This window comes from Artibeus jamaicensis, unplaced genomic scaffold, assembly GCF_021234435.1.
Source record: "Artibeus jamaicensis isolate MK-2021 breed Jamaican fruit bat unplaced genomic scaffold, CSHL_Jam_final scaffold_833, whole genome shotgun sequence".
NCBI classification, from domain to species: domain Eukaryota; kingdom Metazoa; phylum Chordata; class Mammalia; order Chiroptera; family Phyllostomidae; genus Artibeus; species Artibeus jamaicensis.
The window spans coordinates 3,558,011-3,577,490 of NW_026522056.1; the positions used below are offsets into that span (position 1 = coordinate 3,558,011).

At 45.1% G+C, this 19,480-nt stretch overlaps 1 protein-coding gene and 1 pseudogene across 1 annotated transcript; both read left to right on the forward strand.

Moving 5' to 3' along the window:
* The first annotated feature begins 2,182 nt into the window (after window positions 1-2,182).
* LOC119038484 (arylamine N-acetyltransferase 1-like) lies at window positions 2,183-5,766 on the forward strand (annotated as a pseudogene).
* Window positions 5,767-11,098: 5,332 nt separating this feature from the next.
* On the forward strand, window positions 11,099-14,289 carry LOC119046537 (arylamine N-acetyltransferase 1-like). Its single transcript, XM_053659797.1, has 2 exons — window positions 11,099-11,167; window positions 13,175-14,289. The coding sequence occupies exon 2, from the start codon at window positions 13,181-13,183 to the stop codon at window positions 14,051-14,053; it is 873 nt and encodes a 290-aa protein (XP_053515772.1). The 5' UTR covers window positions 11,099-11,167; window positions 13,175-13,180; the 3' UTR covers window positions 14,054-14,289.
* The last annotated feature ends 5,191 nt before the right edge of the window (window positions 14,290-19,480 follow it).

The following is a 19,480-nucleotide window of genomic DNA, read 5'->3' on the forward strand; positions in this document are numbered from 1 at the left end:
TGCCCACCATCAGGGCAGTCTGAGACAACTCTCTCCAGAAACGGCCCGTGTACTTGAGGGAAGGTCCTGCTGTGAGCAAAGAGGTAGTTGCCTGAGAGCAGTTGCAACAGTAACCCTGTGGCTCTTCCTCTTTTATTCTATGATTTCATTTCCTCCATGTCTTGCTTCAGATACTTCATTGCTCTTTCCTCTCGTCTCTCCCATTTCCCACCTTCCCTGTTTTGTTTTGTTTTAAATTCCCTCCCTTCCAGAACATTATTCTGGAAGTCCTGGCTAATGCAAACCCTGGGAAAAAGAACAATAATACAGAGATATAAACATCACAATTCCTCTCTAATGAGAGATACATTTGTATACATGCAGCTGTGGACAAAAAAGGGGGGGCCCTGTAATAAATTGAACTGAAAGCAACTTCACAAGGTGATCTGATCATAAATGCCTAGGTGGGCAGGCCATGGTGGGTAGGCACACCCAGGCCCAAAATGTCTTCAGTGGAAGTTTTAGTCTTGAGCAAGTGCTGCCCACTGTCTCTGTACATCTAAGTTCACGCACCTTGGAAACGGCTCTTTTCAGATTCCTCAGAAGGGAAAATGCCCGCAAGAGGACACAGATGCCCTACCTCAATTTCTCCCACCTTCACGTAATCTTCTTTACGTTCCCTCCTTAATTCTAAATGCATAAAAGGAGCGGCAAACTGCCATTCCAAGAAGAATTTTCTCAGTCTGTTGAAATCTTGCTTCTAGGCACGTCCTCCGTTTGGCTCAAATAAAGTTCTATAAAAACCCTCTACAGGTTTGGATGGTCCTACTTTGACAGCATACAGTAAATTTTTATTACGTATCCTCTAAAGGGAGAAATAAAAGGATTTTTATATAATAAACATCTGACAGAAAACTTCCCAAATATCCATTTCAGATGTTGTTTCCTGTCCCCAGGGTCCCACACTCTAGGCAGTTAATAAAAGTGTCCTCTGCTCTGTCATCTTGACAAGGCACCTATAGGAAAGTACTCATCACACTGGTGTCTGTAGTGACCAGAAGCTGATTGATTGTACCTGAGGTTCCTTCACCAGTGGTTCTGCTAAGTTAAATGGCCCCAGTTTGGTTTCCTCTAAAACCAGACCTGGTGATGAGGGGTTGCCTTTGTTTAAATAGCTTATTTGGGAGTTGATTTAAGATATCCCAGCACAGGAGTGGGACAGGCAGAGGCCAGGATGGTTTGAGAGTGAGTGAAGGGTTCCTGGTGCAGGTGACCTCAGTGGACACTGGGAGCTAAATCCCACTGGAGACATCAGGAGGCAGTGTCAATGTGGTTCATGCCTCAGAGCAGTTCCACCCGAGCAGGTAGAACGTGTAGGTATTTATCTTTCAACTCCCATCATGCTAAGCTGATTTTGGGTCCCAGGGTGCACCCTGCCTGTGAAAAGGCCCAGAGAAAGCTTTCCCAAATCCGTGCAGCAGCGTGCCAGAACGATGGGCAAGAACAGCTAGTGCCAAAGGGAGAGTCCAAGTGGGTAATGAAGAGAGTTTTAAAAAATATGGTGCAGAGGGAAATGCATAAGCAGCAGCAGGAGTTATAGAGCAGTATCATTAATGTGAATTAAAAAGACAAACAGAAAAAGAAAAACCCATTCCTCTAGAACACGTCACATTTATTCCATATACGCAGAGTCCATTCAATGATGTCTCCCAGGACCCCTGGTGGGTGGGAGGTGAGTGGTACCCATGATCTGGCAGAAAAGGAAAACAAGAGAGACCAAGGGGCCTCACAACAATTGAAGAAGGAATGTTACAATCTGGGAAGCGAAACTTAAAACATCCATCTCTGCCTCCTTTAGTTTAGGGATCTGCTTTTCCTGGACTCCTCAAATTTCTCACTTCCATGTTACAAATAGGGTGTCTGGCTTCAGGGTCCCTAAGGTGAGGACTGTGTCAAATACTCATATATGAGGTCATACCCCTCTCAGGCTGTGACAGGGGCTCCTCAGATAACATAGTGCCCTTCTTCTCTGCTGAGCAGATTTGAAGAGGAGGTGCACAAGGATGACCTTAGGCCCCACAACTACATTTCCCAGAGATCCCTGGGTGATTCCAAGTGGACTTCTGGGGAGGGGCAATGGAAAGCCAATGAGGGCACTTCCTATGTTGGCTCCAGTGCGAGGAGTGAAGTCGGTGTAGTTCCTGGTGTGGGTCCTGGTGGAACTTGGTGAGTGACTTTTCATGCTTTGAAATTGGGGCTTAATCCTACCTCAGATGTGAGTCTAGGAGGCTAGACACTATTGTGTGTCTGAATTGCAAGTTCAGAGTTGGTTCAGAAGGTGTGGCTGACACCTGCTTTGAGTCCTTAGGCTGTAGGGGCTGCACAGCTGTAAGGGCTGTACAGCTGTGAGGGTAGCGGACCCTGGATGCACACCCTGTGGGTTAGAGTCACAGCCACACCACACTCAGCTGTGGGGACTTGGGCAGGCCACCCAGCATCTCTACAAGTCAGTTTATCTGTCAGTGACATGGAGCTAATTAGAGAGCTTACTTAAAAGGTGGTTGTGAGGATTACAGAGTGTATAAAACCAGCTGTGTGAATAATGTGTGTCAGGGAACTGGATTTCCTTGTCAGATTATGGAAACAGTGAGGTCCACCTCCTCTGTCCCAACTCAGGGTGTCCCAGGTGCTTGGTTAGTCCTGGCAGCAGGGGGTTTGTAACCATCCCTGCTCCCTCCACAGTAGCTGACAAGAATTTCTGCAATAATCCCAAAGGGAGGGGGGCAGGTTGTCTGCAAAGTTGGAGGGAATTCCTGGGGGAATTTTCCTTCCCTGGAGGGAGGCTTGGAGGGAATGGCCTCCAGAAGTTAGGAATGAATTTGGCATCTCAGTCTCTTCTCTAAGAGTTCCTCCAATAAGGCAATTTGAATGGGAGTACCATGCTGCTAAGGACAAATTGCAGCAGTCAGTTCAACAGTTGAATATTGACCATTCAAGAGCATACCAAGGATCTGTCAGACGATCTGCAGGAAAAAGCAGGCCTCTTTCACACGACATTCCAGGCCCTCTGGAAGTTTTCCGTGTATCTCTTCTTAGATCTGTTCACACAGATCTCAGAGGACCACCGGTAGGTCTCACTGGAGTCAGGTTCCCAGAATCAGGCCCTGAGACACAGATCCAGATCCCTGTGCCACTTGCACATGGTCAGCCAGTCTGACTATGGTGCACTTTGCCCAAACTGCAGCATTTTCACAGTGACTTCTCGTCCCGGAGCAAGAGACAACAGAATTGGTTTTAAGGCTGCCCTTACCTGTCTGATTTTATCTCGGTCCACACTGCATCCCCCTCACTGTGCTCTGATCACCCAGGTTTCCACGTTAAGGCTTTTTAAAACTTCCTATTGTTTCTGCCTATGTGGTCTTTCCTGCATGTGCGACCGTAACTAACTATCACAGCCTACAGGTCATAGTGAGGGTTGCTTTGACTGCTGTATTTGAAATTAAATTTCACTGTGTGCACATCTTCTTTGTTTGCTGTAGTTTTCCCAGAGCACTCATCACATTCTGAGAAATAGCATGTTTTATTTATTTATTCAGTTGACTATCTGTGCCATCCCCACCCATACTGAAATGCAAGATTGCTGAGAGCCAGCAAGTATCACTAGAAAATACATAATAGATTTTCATAAACTTTTTATTGAGTGATTCAATAAATCAATGAGGGGATAAATATAAATCTTTAAGTGGGGACTTTGAGTGGGGTCAGTTAAAGGTAAAATTGAGTGGGTCAAGTACCCAGAATACAGTGTCCTCTATAATTCTCCTGTTTACACTAGAACTATTTGTAAACTGTATTTTTATTGATTTATAAGTCAATTGTCATCTAGTTGATTTATTCGTTTATTTTTAGAGAGGCCAAGGGAGGAAGAAAGAGAGGGAGAGAAGCATCAATGTGTGGTTTCCTCTTGAGCGCCCCCTATGGAGGACTTGGCCTGCTACCCAGACATGTGCCCTGACTGGGAATTGAACCAGTGACCCTTTAGTTTGTATGTGGGTGCTCATTCCACTGAGCCACACCAGCCAGGGTGTAAATACTATTTTAACTGACACCAATCTGAACTTTTTAAAATTTATTACTAACAAAACCACATATAAACTATTTATTACTTTGCTCATCATTTAATCTGGATTTACAGCTTCTAATGTTTAATACAGGGAACCAGTGATAATACTTTCTGTAAAGGGTTACTGAGACTAGTAAGTGAACTTAAGCTTGTGAAAGCAATTAATACAATGAAAGTAGTAATCAGAAGACTTACGTTGCAGATATTCATCACCCCTGCTTGTATTTAGATATTTAAAATTCATGAATTATAATTAGAAATCCAAGTGCAAAGGTAACAGGATGTGCTCTTGCTTTATTTTCCTTGCCTTAGGCGATCATGGACATTGAAGCATATTTTGAAAGAATTGGTTATAAGAAGTCCAGGAGCAAATTGGACCTGGAAACATTAACTGACATTCTTCAGCACCAGATCTGGACCATTCCCTTCGAGAACCTTAACATCCATTGTGGGAAGCCCATGGAACTGGGCTTGGAGGCCACTTTTGATCAAGTGGTGAGGAGGAAGCGGGGTGGGTGGTGCCTCCAGGTCAATCACCTTCTGTACTGGGCTCTGACCACCATGGGTTTCCAGACCACGATGTTGGGAGGCTACGTGTACAACCCTCCAGACAACAAGTATAGCAGTGCTATGATGCACCTTCTGCTGAAGGTCACCGTGGATGGCAGACACTACATAGTTGATGCTGGGTTTGGACGCTCTTACCAGATGTGGCAACCTCTGGAGCTAATTTCCGGGAAGGATCAGCCTCAGGTGCCTTGCATCTTCCGCTTGACCGAAGAGAGAGGAACCTGGTTCCTGGACCAAATCAGAAGAGAGCAGTACATTCCAAATCAAGAATTTCTTAATTCTGATCTCCTGGAAAAGAAGAAGTACCAAAAGCTCTACTCCTTTACTCTCGAGCCTCGAACAATTGAAGATTTTGAGTCTGTGAATGAATACCTTCAGACGTCTCCAGCGTCTGTGCTTACAAGCAAGTCGTTTTGTTCCTTGCAGACCCCAGAGGGGGGTTCACTGTTTAGTGGGCTTCACCCTTACCTCTAGAAAATTCAATTATAAGGACAATGTGGATTTGGTGGAGTTTAAGACACTGAATGAAGAAGAAATAGGAGAAGAGCTGAAAAATATATTTAATATTTCCTTGGAGGGAAATCTTGTGCCCAAACATGGTGATAAATTTTTCACCATTTAGAGTAATCAGTAGAGATGATCTTCAGTATTGGGTATTATATAGTGAAACTTATTATAGAAATCAACTATATATAAAAGTAGAGAGAATAAAATAATTAACCTCTAGGATCACCGATTGTACCAACTTTCCACTGGTAAACCTATCTCTCATATTTTCTCAATGACCCTATGAGATATTAAAGCAAATTCTACATATTAAATCATTTCAACCTTTAAAAAAGCAGCCTGTGTATTTAGATCACTTTTTTTCCTCTGAGAACAACTCTTTCCATGACTTGTAGGTCAGTTTCAGAGACAAATTTACTGGTGATCAATGTATGAAGTCTGAAATCCGCTGCTGTATTTAAGAGGTGTTCTGTGATTTGTAGTTAGACAACATTTCAAAGAACACAGAACCACACATCTTTTCAAAATTAATAATAGTAAAGGTATTTGAAGGATGGCCTATGGTTTTCTTGCAAGAAAATTGCCATTTTTGCTAGAATAACTCCATACTGGTTGAATGTTGAATTCATAAAAAATGTTTACCCATGGCTCAGGAAATGGACAACTGCCGCGGACCAGCCTCGCCAGGAGAGGGGAGGGGGCGGAAATGAGTCAAGGACGCAGGGAGTCAGGTTGGAGAGGTCTCAGCATCCCGCTGAGCCCCGAACTCCGTTTATTCAAGGCTTTTATTACAATTATGGGGAATAAGCAGGAGGGGGGCCGTACCCAAGCCAGTTTCTTTGTCCTTTCTGCAAAGCTACTCTACGGAACAACAGGGGAACACAGGGTGCTATCAAAACTTCCCTGTTTATCAAGCACCGGTGCATGACCTACGCTTCTACAGGGAAACAGGCTGTCTATCTTATGCCAATAAGTTCTTGGGAAACCTATTGTCTACCCACAGCAGGTTCCAGGCAGGGAGCCAAGCAAGGTGGAGAGGAACTGTGCCACCGGGCAGCGGCCTTGCCAGCTGGCCCTGGCCCCCCCCCCCCCCCGGCTTTGCCAAGGGGGGCTTACGACACATCTCCAGGAGCAGTGGCTATGCCGGCTAGTCCTGACCCCCTGGCTTTGCCATGGGGGGCTAGTGGCGCCCACAGACAACTGAGAAAATAGTTTTTATTAAATTCAACCAGCATGTGTCCAACATCCAATACCAGTTTTTACAAAAAGCCCACATGTACAATGCAGGGTTAGAATTGTACAGAGAGAATGAGACATGACATTGCTCCCCAGTAGTTCTCTAGACGAGGCTTCACCCAGCAGACAGTAGCATGTGGTTAAGCACCAGGAGAGTGACACAGCTAATGCTTTTCTACATGATTCTTCTTTTAAAATATATTTTATTGATTATGCCATTACAGTTGTTCTATTTCCACTCTTCATTCCCCTCCAACCTGCACACCCCCTCCCCCTACATTCCCCCCTTTAGTTTATGACCACGTGTCTCAAGTTCTTTAGATTCTATATTTCCCATACTATTCTTGCCCTCCCCCCTATCTATTTTCTACCTACCGTCTATGCTACTTATTTTCTGTACCTTCTCCCCCCTTCTCCTTCTCCCCCTCCCTTGTTGCTAGCCCTCCATGGGATCTTCATTTCTATGGTTCTGCTCCTGATCTAGATGTCCTCTTAGTTTGCTTTTGTTTTAGGTGTGGTTGTTAATAATTGTGAGTTTGCTGTCCTTTCACTGTTCATATTTTTTATCTTCTTTTTCTTAGATAAGTTCCTTTAACACTTTATATAATAAGGGCTTGGTGATGATGAACTCCTTGAACTTGACCTTATCTGAGAAGCACTTTATCTGCCCTTCCATTCTAAATGAAAGCTTTGAGGGACAGAGCAATCTATTTGTAGGTCTTTGGATTTCATGACTTGGAATACTTCTTTCCGGCCCCTTCTTGGCTTGTAAGGTCTCTTTTGAGGAGTCAGCTGACAGTCTGATGGGAAGTCCTTTGTAGGTGACTGTCCCCTTATCTCTTGCTGCTTCTAGGATTTTCTTCTTCATTTTAATCTTGGCTAATATAATTATGATGTGCCTTGGTGTGTTCTTCCTTGGGTCCAACTTCTTTGGGACTCTCTGAGCTTTCTGGAAGTCTATTGCCTTTGCCAGATTGGGGAAGTTCTGCTTTAATATTTGTTCAAATAAGTTTTCCACTTGTTGCTGTTCCTCTTCCCCTTCTGTAACCCCTATAATTTGAATGTTGGAACATTTAAAGATATCCTGGAGGTTCCTAAGCCTCTCTTCAATCTTTTGAATTTTTGTTTCTTCATTCTTTTCTGTTTGGTTGTTTCTTTCTTCCTTCTGGTCCACTCCTTTGATTTGAGTCCCAGTTTCCTTCCCATCACTATGGGTTCCCTGTGCATTTTGCTTCATTCCACTTAGCAAAGCCTTCATTTTTTCATTTAATTTGCGACTAAAATCAACCGGTTCTGTGAGAATCCTGATCACTAGTGTTTTCAACTATGCATCTGATAGGTTGGCTATCTCTTGGTCACTTAGAAGTATTGGCTCTGGGTCTTTGAGCTGTTCTTCTTTTTGAGCCATAATGTTTCGGTCTGTTTGTGCTTGTTACATATGAGGGGCAGAGCCTTATCTGTTCACCAGGGCAGGGCTACCCAAGTTGCTGGGTTGTGACACTGTATGTGGGGGTGGGGTCAGAGAGGGGCAATGGCATTTTTTTCTGCTCTCTCTCAGATTTCGGTCTCCTGTGCTGTTTCCCACAAGCAAATCGGGCCCTTCTGGTGCTGTTTCCCAGGTGTGTGGGTCTGTGTACCCTCCAGGACCCTGTGGGTCTCTCCAACAAATTCTCTGTGAGCCTGGGAGCCTCTCCCAGCACCTCCACTGCCCGAAAGTTTTTTCCAATTGGTGCTTTTAGGCTTTAATTCCCAGCGCTGGGGCCCTGGATTGCTCAGTCTGTTTCACTGCTCACTCCTCTGCCTAGTTTATCTGTGTGTGAATGTGTGACCAGGGTCAGCCAGCTGCCTTGCGCCCTCACTGGGTTCACCCATTGCCACCGCACACCTGGGATCTGCCAACTGCTGCCTGCATGCCTGGGCTGCTCTGGCCACATTTTCTCGCGCTACCCGTCTCTGCCAGCTGCTGTTTCCGCCCCTCTTACCATTCTGGCTGAATGGTTTGTTGCTCTCGAACATTGGTACAGTTCAATTTTCTCTCTGTTGTGGTATTTAAATATTTGTTGTTCAAAAACTTGGTTGTGCAAGGAGGTACAGTGTGTCCACCTATGCCTCCATCTTGGCCTTCCACCTGATTATTATTTTATTAAAGGAGTATGCCCGTGAAGTTTACAACTTCCTCATATTGGAACTGAGAGAACTTCCCTTCACGTTATCATTATTACCCCTGCTAGTTTACTTTTCTCTCTCTCTGTCCCTTCTGTGGTGAGGACAGGGCTCAGTGGCAGTTCAAGTGTTTCCCAGTTCTGCTGTCCTTCCACAGGAAGTAGTCAGCTTTTAGCCTGAACGATGGAAGAGCCATTCTGTTGGAGATGGTGGTCCTGAAGCCCACGAAAGTCCCAGCCATATGATCTCAGCTTTCACAGCCCTCAGTGGCCAGGACCTGTGACTCAGGTCTGACTCTGCTTTAACCTCAAGACTCAGGATCTCAGGTTCCTCTGACAGTTTCTGGTGGAGGTTCTTGTGGACCTTTGTTCCTTTAGCTAAAATGATAGTAGCATTTTCAAAATCATGCATTTATCTTGGATTTTCTTGCCAAGTAGTAATTTTCTACCAATCAATAGGACAATACCCACATTCACTGAACAATCCCATTCCCGTGCTTTGTTCCAAAATGGTCCAGCCCCGAAGCTGCATTCTGGGATTATATTTTCTCCCTGCAATGTTTTTCTAGCAAGATCTGCTCTGCAGTCCTAGCTCTATCTCTGCTGTGTCCTGGTGACCACGGCAGCAGAGTGCTTCCTCAACACCTTGCCATTTTCTTCACAAAGAAGAAGCTGAGAGGGTCAGTGGGAATGCAAAGAGCTGCTCAAACTCACCGGTCATCCGAGAAGTGCCAATTGAAACAACACTGAACTATCACCTTGGACACATGAGACGAATGGGCATTGAAGGTTGCTAACAGAAAGTGTCAACCAGGATATGAGGAAAACAGGAATGCACAAGATGACAGTCAGGCTCAGTGAAATCAAGCACACCGATGTCCTGTTGCCCAGTATGTCCCATCTGTGGTGTGTATCCTTGTAAAGCTCTGGTGTCCATTGACAAGGCACCTATAGGAAAGTACTCATCACACTGGTGTCTGTAGTGACCAGAAGCTGATTGATTGTACCTGAGGTTCCTTCACCAGTGGTTCTGCTAAGTTAAATGGCCCCAGTTTGGTTTCCTCTAAAACCAGACCTGGTGATGAGGGGTTGCCTTTGTTTAAATAGCTTATTTGGGAGTTGATTTAAGATATCCCAGCACAGGAGTGGGACAGGCAGAGGCCAGGATGGTTTGAGAGTGAGTGAAGGGTTCCTGGTACAGGTGACCTCAGTGGACACTGGGAGCTAAATCCCACTGGAGACATCAGGAGGCAGTGTCAATGTGGTTCATGCCTCAGAGCAGTTCCACCCGAGCAGGTAGAACGTGTAGGTATTTATCTTTCAACTCCCATCATGCTAAGCTGATTTTGGGTCCCAGGGTGCACCCTGCCTGTGAAAAGGCCCAGAGAAAGCTTTCCCAAATCCGTGCAGCAGCGTGCCAGAACGATGGGCAAGAACAGCTAGTGCCAAAGGGAGAGTCCAAGTGGGTAATGAAGAGAGTTTTAAAAAATATGGTGCAGAGGGAAATGCATAAGCAGCAGCAGGAGTTATAGAGCAGTATCATTAATGTGAATTAAAAAGACAAACAGAAAAAGACAAACCCATTCCTCTAGAACACGTCACATTTATTCCATATACGCAGAGTCCATTCAATGATGTCTCCCAGGACCCCTGGTGGGTGGGAGGTGAGTGGTACCCATGATCTGGCAGAAAAGGAAAACAAGAGAGACCAAGGGGCCTCACAACAACTGAAGAAGGAATGTTACAATCTGGGAAGCGAAACTTAAAACATCCATCTCTGCCTCCTTTAGTTTAGGGATCTGCTTTTCCTGGACTCCTCAAATTTCTCACTTCCATGTTACTGTAGTATCCACCAACATGAGCAACAAATGGTTGGAAACTTTCAGGAATTTAAGATGGAACTTTATTGATCAAAGCTTTACCTGCGAAGGGGCAAACTCTGGAGGTGTCCAGAGACATGGTGCCAAAATGGCTGCAAATGAGAGTCGCGCCTGGCGCTTACAGCCTAGGGTTTTTATTGGGGTGAGCAAGCAAGCAAATACAGAAGCAAACGAAGCCGTTAGCGATTGGGTATCTCGAGGGAACACACATGGCTATGCTTTCTGCTTGCAGCAGTGGATACTCTTCTGCAAAGACAAGGTCATGCACAGGCGGTTATCTTGTACAGCACTCTTTACTTTCTGTATTTTCTATCTTCCTTGCTGAGTTCAGAGCCTGCCTCGGATTCCTTGTTCCTCTTGGCTACTTTTATCTAATTCCAGGCCTAACATCACAAATAGGGTGTCTGGCTTCAGGGTCCCTAAGGTGAGGACTGTGTCAAATACTCATATATGAGGTCATACCCCTCTCAGGCTGTGACAGGGGCTCCTCAGATAACATAGTGCCCTTCTTCTCTGCTGAGCAGATTTGAAGAGGAGGTGCACAAGGATGACCTTAGGCCCCACAACTACATTTCCCAGAGATCCCTGGGTGATTCCAAGTGGACTTCTGGGGAGGGGCAATGGAAAGCCAATGAGAGCACTTCCTATGTTGGCTCCAGTGCGAGGAGTGAAGTCGGTTTAGTTCCTGGTGTGGGTCCTGGTGGAACTTGGTGAGTGACTTTTCATGCTTTGAAATTGGGGCTTAATCCTACCTCAGATGTGAGTCTAGGAGGCTAGACACTATTGTGTGTCTGAATTGCAAGTTCAGAGTTGGTTCAGAAGGTGTGGCTGACACCTGCTTTGAGTCCTTAGGCTGTAGGGGCTGCACAGCTGTAAGGGCTGTACAGCTGTGAGGGTAGCGGACCCTGGATGCACACCCTGTGGGTTAGAGTCACAGCCACACCACACTCAGCTGTGGGGACTTGGGCAGGCCACCCAGCAGCTCTACAAGTCAGTTTATCTGTCAGTGACATGGAGCTAATTAGAGAGCTTACTTAAAAGGTGGTTGTGAGGATTACAGAGTGTATAAAACCAGCTGTGTGAATAATGTGTGTCAGGGAACTGGATTTCCTTGTCAGATTATGGAAACAGTGAGGTCCACCTCCTCTGTCCCAACTCAGGGTGTCCCAGGGGCTCGGTTAGTCCTGGCAGCAGGGGGTTTGTAACCATCCCTGCTCCCTCCACAGTAGCTGACAAGAATTTCTGCAATAATCCCAAAGGGAGGGGGGCAGGTTGTCTGCAAAGTTGGAGGGAATTCCTGGGGGAATTTTCCTTCCCTGGAGGGAGGCTTGGAGGGAAGGGCTTCCAGAAGTTAGGAATGAATTTGGCATCTCAGTCTCTTCTCTAAGAGTTCCTCCAATAAGGCAATTTGAATTGGAGTACCATGCTGCTAAGGACAAATTGCAGCAGTCAGTTCAACAGTTGAATATTGACCATTCAAGAGCATACCAAGGATCTGTCAGACGATCTGCAGGAAAAAGCAGGCCTCTTTCACACAACATTCCAGGCCCTCTGGAAGTTTTCCGTGTATCTCTTCTTAGATCTGTTCACACAGATCTCAGAGGACCACCGGTAGGTCTCACTGGAGTCAGGTTCCAAGAATCAGGCCCTGAGACACAGATCCAGATCCCTGTGCCACTTGCACATGGTCAGCCAGTCTGACCATGGTGCACTTTGCCCAAACTGCAGCATTTTCACAGTGACTTCTCGTCCCGGAGCAAGAGACAACAGAATTGGTTTTAAGGCTGCCCTTACCTGTCTGATTTTATCTCGGTCCACACTGCATCCCCCTCACTGTGCTCTGATCACCCAGGTTTCCACGTTAAGGCTTTTTAAAACTTCCTATTGTTTCTGCCTATGTGGTCTTTCCTGCATGTGCGACCGTAACTAACTATCACAGCCTACAGGTCATAGTGAGGGTTGCTTTGACTGCTGTATTTGAAATTAAATTTCACTGTGTGCACATCTTCTTTGTTTGCTGTAGTTTTCCCAGAGCACTCATCACATTCTGAGAAATAGCATGTTTTATTTATTTATTCAGTTGACTATCTGTGCCATCCCCACCCATACTGAAATGCAAGATTGCTGAGAGCCAGCAAGTATCACTAGAAAATACATAATAGATTTTCATAAACTTTTTATTGAGTGATTCAATAAATCAATGAGGGGATAAATATAAATCTTTAATGGGACAGGAGGTGGCAGTCCGCCCTTTCTATAATTGAATTTTTTTAATGTTTTTTTTTTAAGATGTTGTTTCTTGGGGAGCGCCACCACACGTAACCACGTATGTGGGTGCTCATTCCACTGAGCCACACCAGCCAGGGTGTAAATACTATTTTAACTGACACCAATCTGAACTTTTTAAAATTTATTACTAACAAAACCACATATAAACTACTTATTACTTTGCTCATCATTTAATCTGGATTTACAGCTTCTAATGTTTAATACAGGGAACCAGTGATAATACTTTCTGTAAAGGGTTACTGAGACTAGTAAGTGAACTTAAGCTTGTGAAAGCAATTAATACAATGAAAGTAGTAATCAAAAGACTTACGTTGCAGATATTCATCACCCCTGCTTGTATTTAGATATTTAAAATTCATGAATTATAATTAGAAATCCAAGTGCAAAGGTAACAGGATGTGCTCTTGCTTTTATTTTCCTTGCCTTAGGCGATCATGGACATTGAAGCATATTTTGAAAGAATTGGTTATAAGAAGTCCAGGAGCAAATTGGACCTGGAAACATTAACTGACATTCTTCAGCACCAGATCTGGACCATTCCCTTCGAGAACCTTAACATCCATTGTGGGAAGCCCATGGAACTGGGCTTGGAGGCCACTTTTGATCAAGTGGTGAGGAGGAAGCGGGGTGGGTGGTGCCTCCAGGTCAATCACCTTCTGTACTGGGCTCTGACCACCATGGGTTTCCAGACCACGATGTTGGGAGGCTACGTGTACAACCCTCCAGACAACAAGTATAGCAGTGCTATGATGCACCTTCTGCTGAAGGTCACCGTGGATGGCAGACACTACATAGTTGATGCTGGGTTTGGACGCTCTTACCAGATGTGGCAACCTCTGGAGCTAATTTCCGGGAAGGATCAGCCTCAGGTGCCTTGCATCTTCCGCTTGACCGAAGAGAGAGGAACCTGGTTCCTGGACCAAATCAGAAGAGAGCAGTACATTCCAAATCAAGAATTTCTTAATTCTGATCTCCTGGAAAAGAAGAAGTACCAAAAGCTCTACTCCTTTACTCTCGAGCCTCGAACAATTGAAGATTTTGAGTCTGTGAATGAATACCTTCAGACGTCTCCAGCGTCTGTGCTTACAAGCAAGTCGTTTTGTTCCTTGCAGACCCCAGAGGGGGTTCACTGTTTAGTGGGCTTCACCCTTACCTCTAGAAAATTCAATTATAAGGACAATGTGGATTTGGTGGAGTTTAAGACACTGAATGAAGAAGAAATAGGAGAAGAGCTGAAAAATATATTTAATATTTCCTTGGAGGGAAATCTTGTGCCCAAACATGGTGATAAATTTTTCACCATTTAGAGTAATCAGTAGAGATGATCTTCAGTATTGGGTATTATATAGTGAAACTTATTATAGAAATCAACTATATATAAAAGTAGAGAGAATAAAATAATTAACCTCTAGGATCACCGATTGTACCAACTTTCCACTGGTAAACCTATCTCTCATATTTTCTCAATGACCCTATGAGATATTAAAGCAAATTCTACATATTAAATCATTTCAACCTTTAAAAAAGCAGCATGTGTATTTAGATCACTTTTTTTCCTCTGAGAATGACTCTTTCCATGACTTGTAGGTCAGTTTCAGAGACAAATTTACTGGTGATCAATGTATGAAGTCTGAAATCCGCTGCTGTATTTAAGAGGTGTTCTGTGATTTGTAGTTAGACAACATTTCAAAGAACACAGAACCACACATCTTTTCAAAATTAATAATAGTAAAGGTATTTGAAGGATGGCCTATGGTTTTCTTGCAAGAAAATTGCCATTTTTGCTAGAATAACTTCCACACTGGTTGAATGTTGAATTCATAAAAAATGTTTACCCATGGCTCAGGAAATGGACAACTGCCGCGGACCAGCCTCGCCAGGAGAGGGGAGGGGGCGGAAATGAGTCAAGGACGCAGGGAGTCAGGTTGGAGAGGTCTCAGCATCCCGCTGAGCCCCGAACTCCGTTTATTCAAGGCTTTTATTACAATTATGGGGAATAAGCAGGAGGGGGCCGTACCCAAGCCAGTTTCTTTGTCCTTTCTGCAAAGCTACTCTACGGAACAACAGGGGAACACAGGGTGCTATCAAAACTTCCCTGTTTATCAAGCACCGGTGCATGACCTACCCTTCTACAGGGAAACAGGCTGTCTATCTTATGCCAATAAGTTCTTGGGAAACCTATTGTCTACCCACAGCAGGTTCCAGGCAGGGAGCCAAGCAAGGTGGAGAGGAACTGTGCCACCGGGCAGCGGCCTTGCCAGCTGGCCCTGCCCCCCCCCCCCCCCCCCCCCGGCTTTGCCAAGGGGGGCTTACGACACATCTCCAGGAGCAGTGGCTATGCCGGCTAGTCCTGACCCCCTGGCTTTGCCATGGGGGGCTAGTGGCGCCCACAGACAACTGAGAAAATAGTTTTTATTAAATTCAACCAGCATGTGTCCAACATCCAATACCAGTTTTTACAAAAAGCCCACATGTACAATGCAGGGTTAGAATTGTACAGAGAGAATGAGACATGACATTGCTCCCCAGTAGTTCTCTAGACGAGGCTTCACCCAGCAGACAGTAGCATGTGGTTAAGCACCAGGAGAGTGACACAGCTAATGCTTTTCTACATGATTCTTCTTTTAAAATATATTTTATTGATTATGCCATTACAGTTGTTCTATTTCCACTCTTCATTCCCCTCCAACCTGCACACCCCCTCCCCCTACATTCCCCCCTTTAGTTTATGACCACGTGTCTCAAGTTCTTTAGATTCTATATTTCCCATACTATTCTTGCCCTCCCCCCTATCTATTTTCTACCTACCATCTATGCTACTTATTTTCTGTACCTTCTCCCCCCTTCTCCTTCTCCCCCTCCCTTGTTGCTAGCCCTCCATGGGATCTTCATTTCTATGGTTCTGCTCCTGATCTAGATGTCCTCTTAGTTTGCTTTTGTTTTAGGTGTGGTTGTTAATAATTGTGAGTTTGCTGTCCTTTCACTGTTCATATTTTTTATCTTCTTTTTCTTAGATAAGTTCCTTTAACACTTTATATAATAAGGGCTTGGTGATGATGAACTCCTTGAACTTGACCTTATCTGAGAAGCACTTTATCTGCCCCTCCATTCTAAATGAAAGCTTTGAGGGACAGAGCAATCTATTTGTAGGTCTTTGGATTTCATGACTTGGAATACTTCTTTCCGGCCCCTTCTTGCTTGTAAGGTCTCTTTTGAGGAATCAGCTGACAGTCTGATGGGAAGTCCTTTGTAGGTGACTGTCCCCTTATCTCTTGCTGCTTCTAGGATTTTCTTCTTCATTTTAATCTTGGCTAATATAATTATGATGTGCCTTGGTGTGTTCTTCCTTGGGTCCAACTTCTTTGGGACTCTCTGAGCTTTCTGGAAGTCTATTGCCTTTGCCAGATTGCGGAAGTTCTGCTTTAATATTTGTTCAAATAAGTTTTCCACTTGTTGCTGTTCCTCTTCCCCTTCTGTAACCCCTATAATTCGAATGTTGGAACATTTAAAGATATCCTGGAGGTTCCTAAGCCTCTCTTCAATCTTTTGAATTTTTGTTTCTTCATTCTTTTCTGTTTGGTTGTTTCTTTCTTCCTTCTGGTCCACTCCTTTGATTTGAGTCCCAGTTTCCTTCCCATCACTATGGGTTCCCTGTGCATTTTGCTTCATTCCACTTAGCAAAGCCTTCATTTTTTCATTTAATTTGCGACTAAAATCAACCGGTTCTGTGAGAATCCTGATCACTAGTGTTTTCAACTATGCATCTGATAGGTTGGCTATCTCTTGGTCACTTAGAAGTATTGGCTCTGGGTCTTTGAGCTGTTCTTCTTTTTGAGCCATAATGTTTCGGTCTGTTTGTGCTTGTTACATATGAGGGGCAGAGCCTTATCTGTTCACCAGGGCAGGGCTACCCAAGTTGCTGGGTTGTGACACTGTATGTGGGGGTGGGGTCAGAGAGGGGCAATGGCATTTTTTTCTGCTCTCTCTCAGATTTCAGTCTCCTGTGCTGTTTCCCACAAGCAAATCGGGCCCTTCTGGTGCTGTTTCCCAGGTGTGTGGGTCTGTGTACCCTCCAGGACCCTGTGGGTCTCTCCAACAAATTCTCTGTGAGCCTGGGAGCCTCTCCCAGCACCTCCACTGCCCGAAAGTTTTTTCCAATTGGTGCTTTTAGGCTTTAATTCCCAGCGCTGGGGCCCTGGATTGCTCAGTCTGTTTCACTGCTCACTCCTCTGCCTAGTTTATCTGTGTGTGAATGTGTGACCAGGGTCAGCCAGCTGCCTTGCGCCCTCACTGGGTTCACCCATTGCCACCGCACACCTGGGATCTGCCAACTGCTGCCTGCATGCCTGGGCTGCTCTGGCCACATTTTCTCGCACTACCCATCTCTGCCAGCTGCTGTTTCTGCCCCTTTTACCATTCTGGCTGAATGGTTTGTTGCTCTCGAACATTGGTACAGTTCAATTTTCTCTCTGTTGTGGTATTTAAATATTTGTTGTTCAAAAACTTGGTTGTGCAAGGAGGTACAGTGTGTCGACCTATGCCTCCATCTTGGCCTTCCACCTGATTATTATTTTATTAAAGGAGTATGCCCGTGAAGTTTACAACTTCCTCATATTGGAACTGAGAGAACTTCCCTTCACGTTATCATTATTACCCCTGCTAGTTTACTTCTCTCTCTCTGTCGCCTCTGTGGTGAGGACAGGGCTCAGTGGCAGTTCAAGTGTTTCCCAGTTCTGCTGTCCTTCCACAGGAAGTAGTCAGCTTTTAGCCTGAACGATGGAAGAGCCATTCTGTTGGAGATGGTGGTCCTGAAGCCCACGAAAGTCCCAGCCATATGATCTCAGCTTTCACAGCCCTCAGTGGCCAGGACCTGTGACTCAGGTCTGACTCTGCTTTAACCTCAAGACTCAGGATCTCAGGTTCCTCTGACAGTTTCTGGTGGAGGTTCTTGTGGACCTTTGTTCCTTTAGCTAAAATGATAGTAGCATTTTCAGAATCATGCATTTATCTTGGATTTTCTTGCCAAGTACTAAATTTCTACCAATCAATAGGACAATACCCACATTCACTGAACAATCCCATTCCCGTGCTTTGTTCCAAAATGGTCCAGCCCCGAAGCTGCATTCTGGGATTATATTTTCTCCCTGCAATGTTTTTCTAGCAAGATCTGCTCTGCAGTCCTAGCTCTATCTCTGCTGTGTCCTGGTGACCACGGCAGCAGAGTGCTTCCTCAACACCTTGCCATTTTCTTCACAAAGAAGAAGCTGAGAGGGTCAGTGGGAATGCAAAGAGCTGCTCAAACTCACCGGTCATCCAAGAAGTGCCAATTGAAACAACACTGAACTATCACCTTGGACACATGAGACGAATGGGCATTGAAGGTTGCTAACAGAAAGTGTCAACCAGGATATGAGGAAAGCAGGAATGCACAAGATGACAGTCAGGCTCAGTGAAATCAAGCACACCGATGTCCTGTTGCCCAGTATGTCCCATCTGTGGTGTGTATCCTTGTAAAGCTCTGGTGTCCATTGACAAGGCACCTATAGGAAAGTACTCATCACACTGGTGTCTGTAGTGACCAGAAGCTGATTGATTGTACCTGAGGTTCCTTCACCAGTGGTTCTGCTAAGTTAAATGGCCCCAGTTTGGTTTCCTCTAAAACCAGACCTGGTGATGAGGGGTTGCCTTTGTTTAAATAGCTTATTTGGGAGTTGATTTAAGATATCCCAGCACAGGAGTGGGACAGGCAGAGGCCAGGATGGTTTGAGAGTGAGTGAAGGGTTCCTGGTGCAGGTGACCTCAGTGGACACTGGGAGCTAAATCCCACTGGAGACATCAGGAGGCAGTGTCAATGTGGTTCATGCCTCAGAGCAGTTCCACCCGAGCAGGTAGAACGTGTAGGTATTTATCTTTCAACTCCCATCATGCTAAGCTGATTTTGGGTCCCAGGGTGCACCCTGCCTGTGAAAAGGCCCAGAGAAAGCTTTCCCAAATCCGTGCAGCAGCACGCCAGAACGATGGGCAAGAACAGCTAGTGCCAAAGGGAGAGTCCAAGTGGGTAATGAAGAGAGTTTTAAAAAATATGGTGCAGAGGGAAATGCATAAGCAGCAGCAGGAGTTATAGAGCAGTATCATTAATGTGAATTAAAAAGACAAACAGAAAAAGACAAACCCATTCCTCTAGAACACGTCACATTTATTCCATATACGCAGAGTCCATTCAATGACGTCTCCCAGGACCCCTGGTGGGTGGGAGGTGAGTGGTACCCATGATCTGGCAGAAAAGGAAAACAAGAGAGACCAAGGGGCCTCACAACAACTGAAGAAGGAATGTTACAATCTGGGAAGCGAAACTTAAAACATCCATCTCTGCCTCCTTTAGTTTAGGGATCTGCTTTTCCTGGACTCCTCAAATTTCTCACTTCCATGTTACTGTAGTATCCACCAACATGAGCAACAAATGGTTGGAAACTTTCAGGAATTTAAGATGGAACTTTATTGATCAAAGCTTTACCTGCGAAGGGGCAAACTCTGGAGGTGTCCAGAGACATGGTGCCAAAATGGCTGCAAATGAGAGTCGCGCCTGGCGCTTACAGCCTAGGGTTTTTATTGGGGTGAGCAAGCAAGCAAATACAGAAGCAAACGAAGCCGTTAGCGATTGGGTATCTCGAGGGAACACACATGGCTATGCTTTCTGCTTGCAGCAGTGGATACTCTTCTGCAAAGACAAGGTC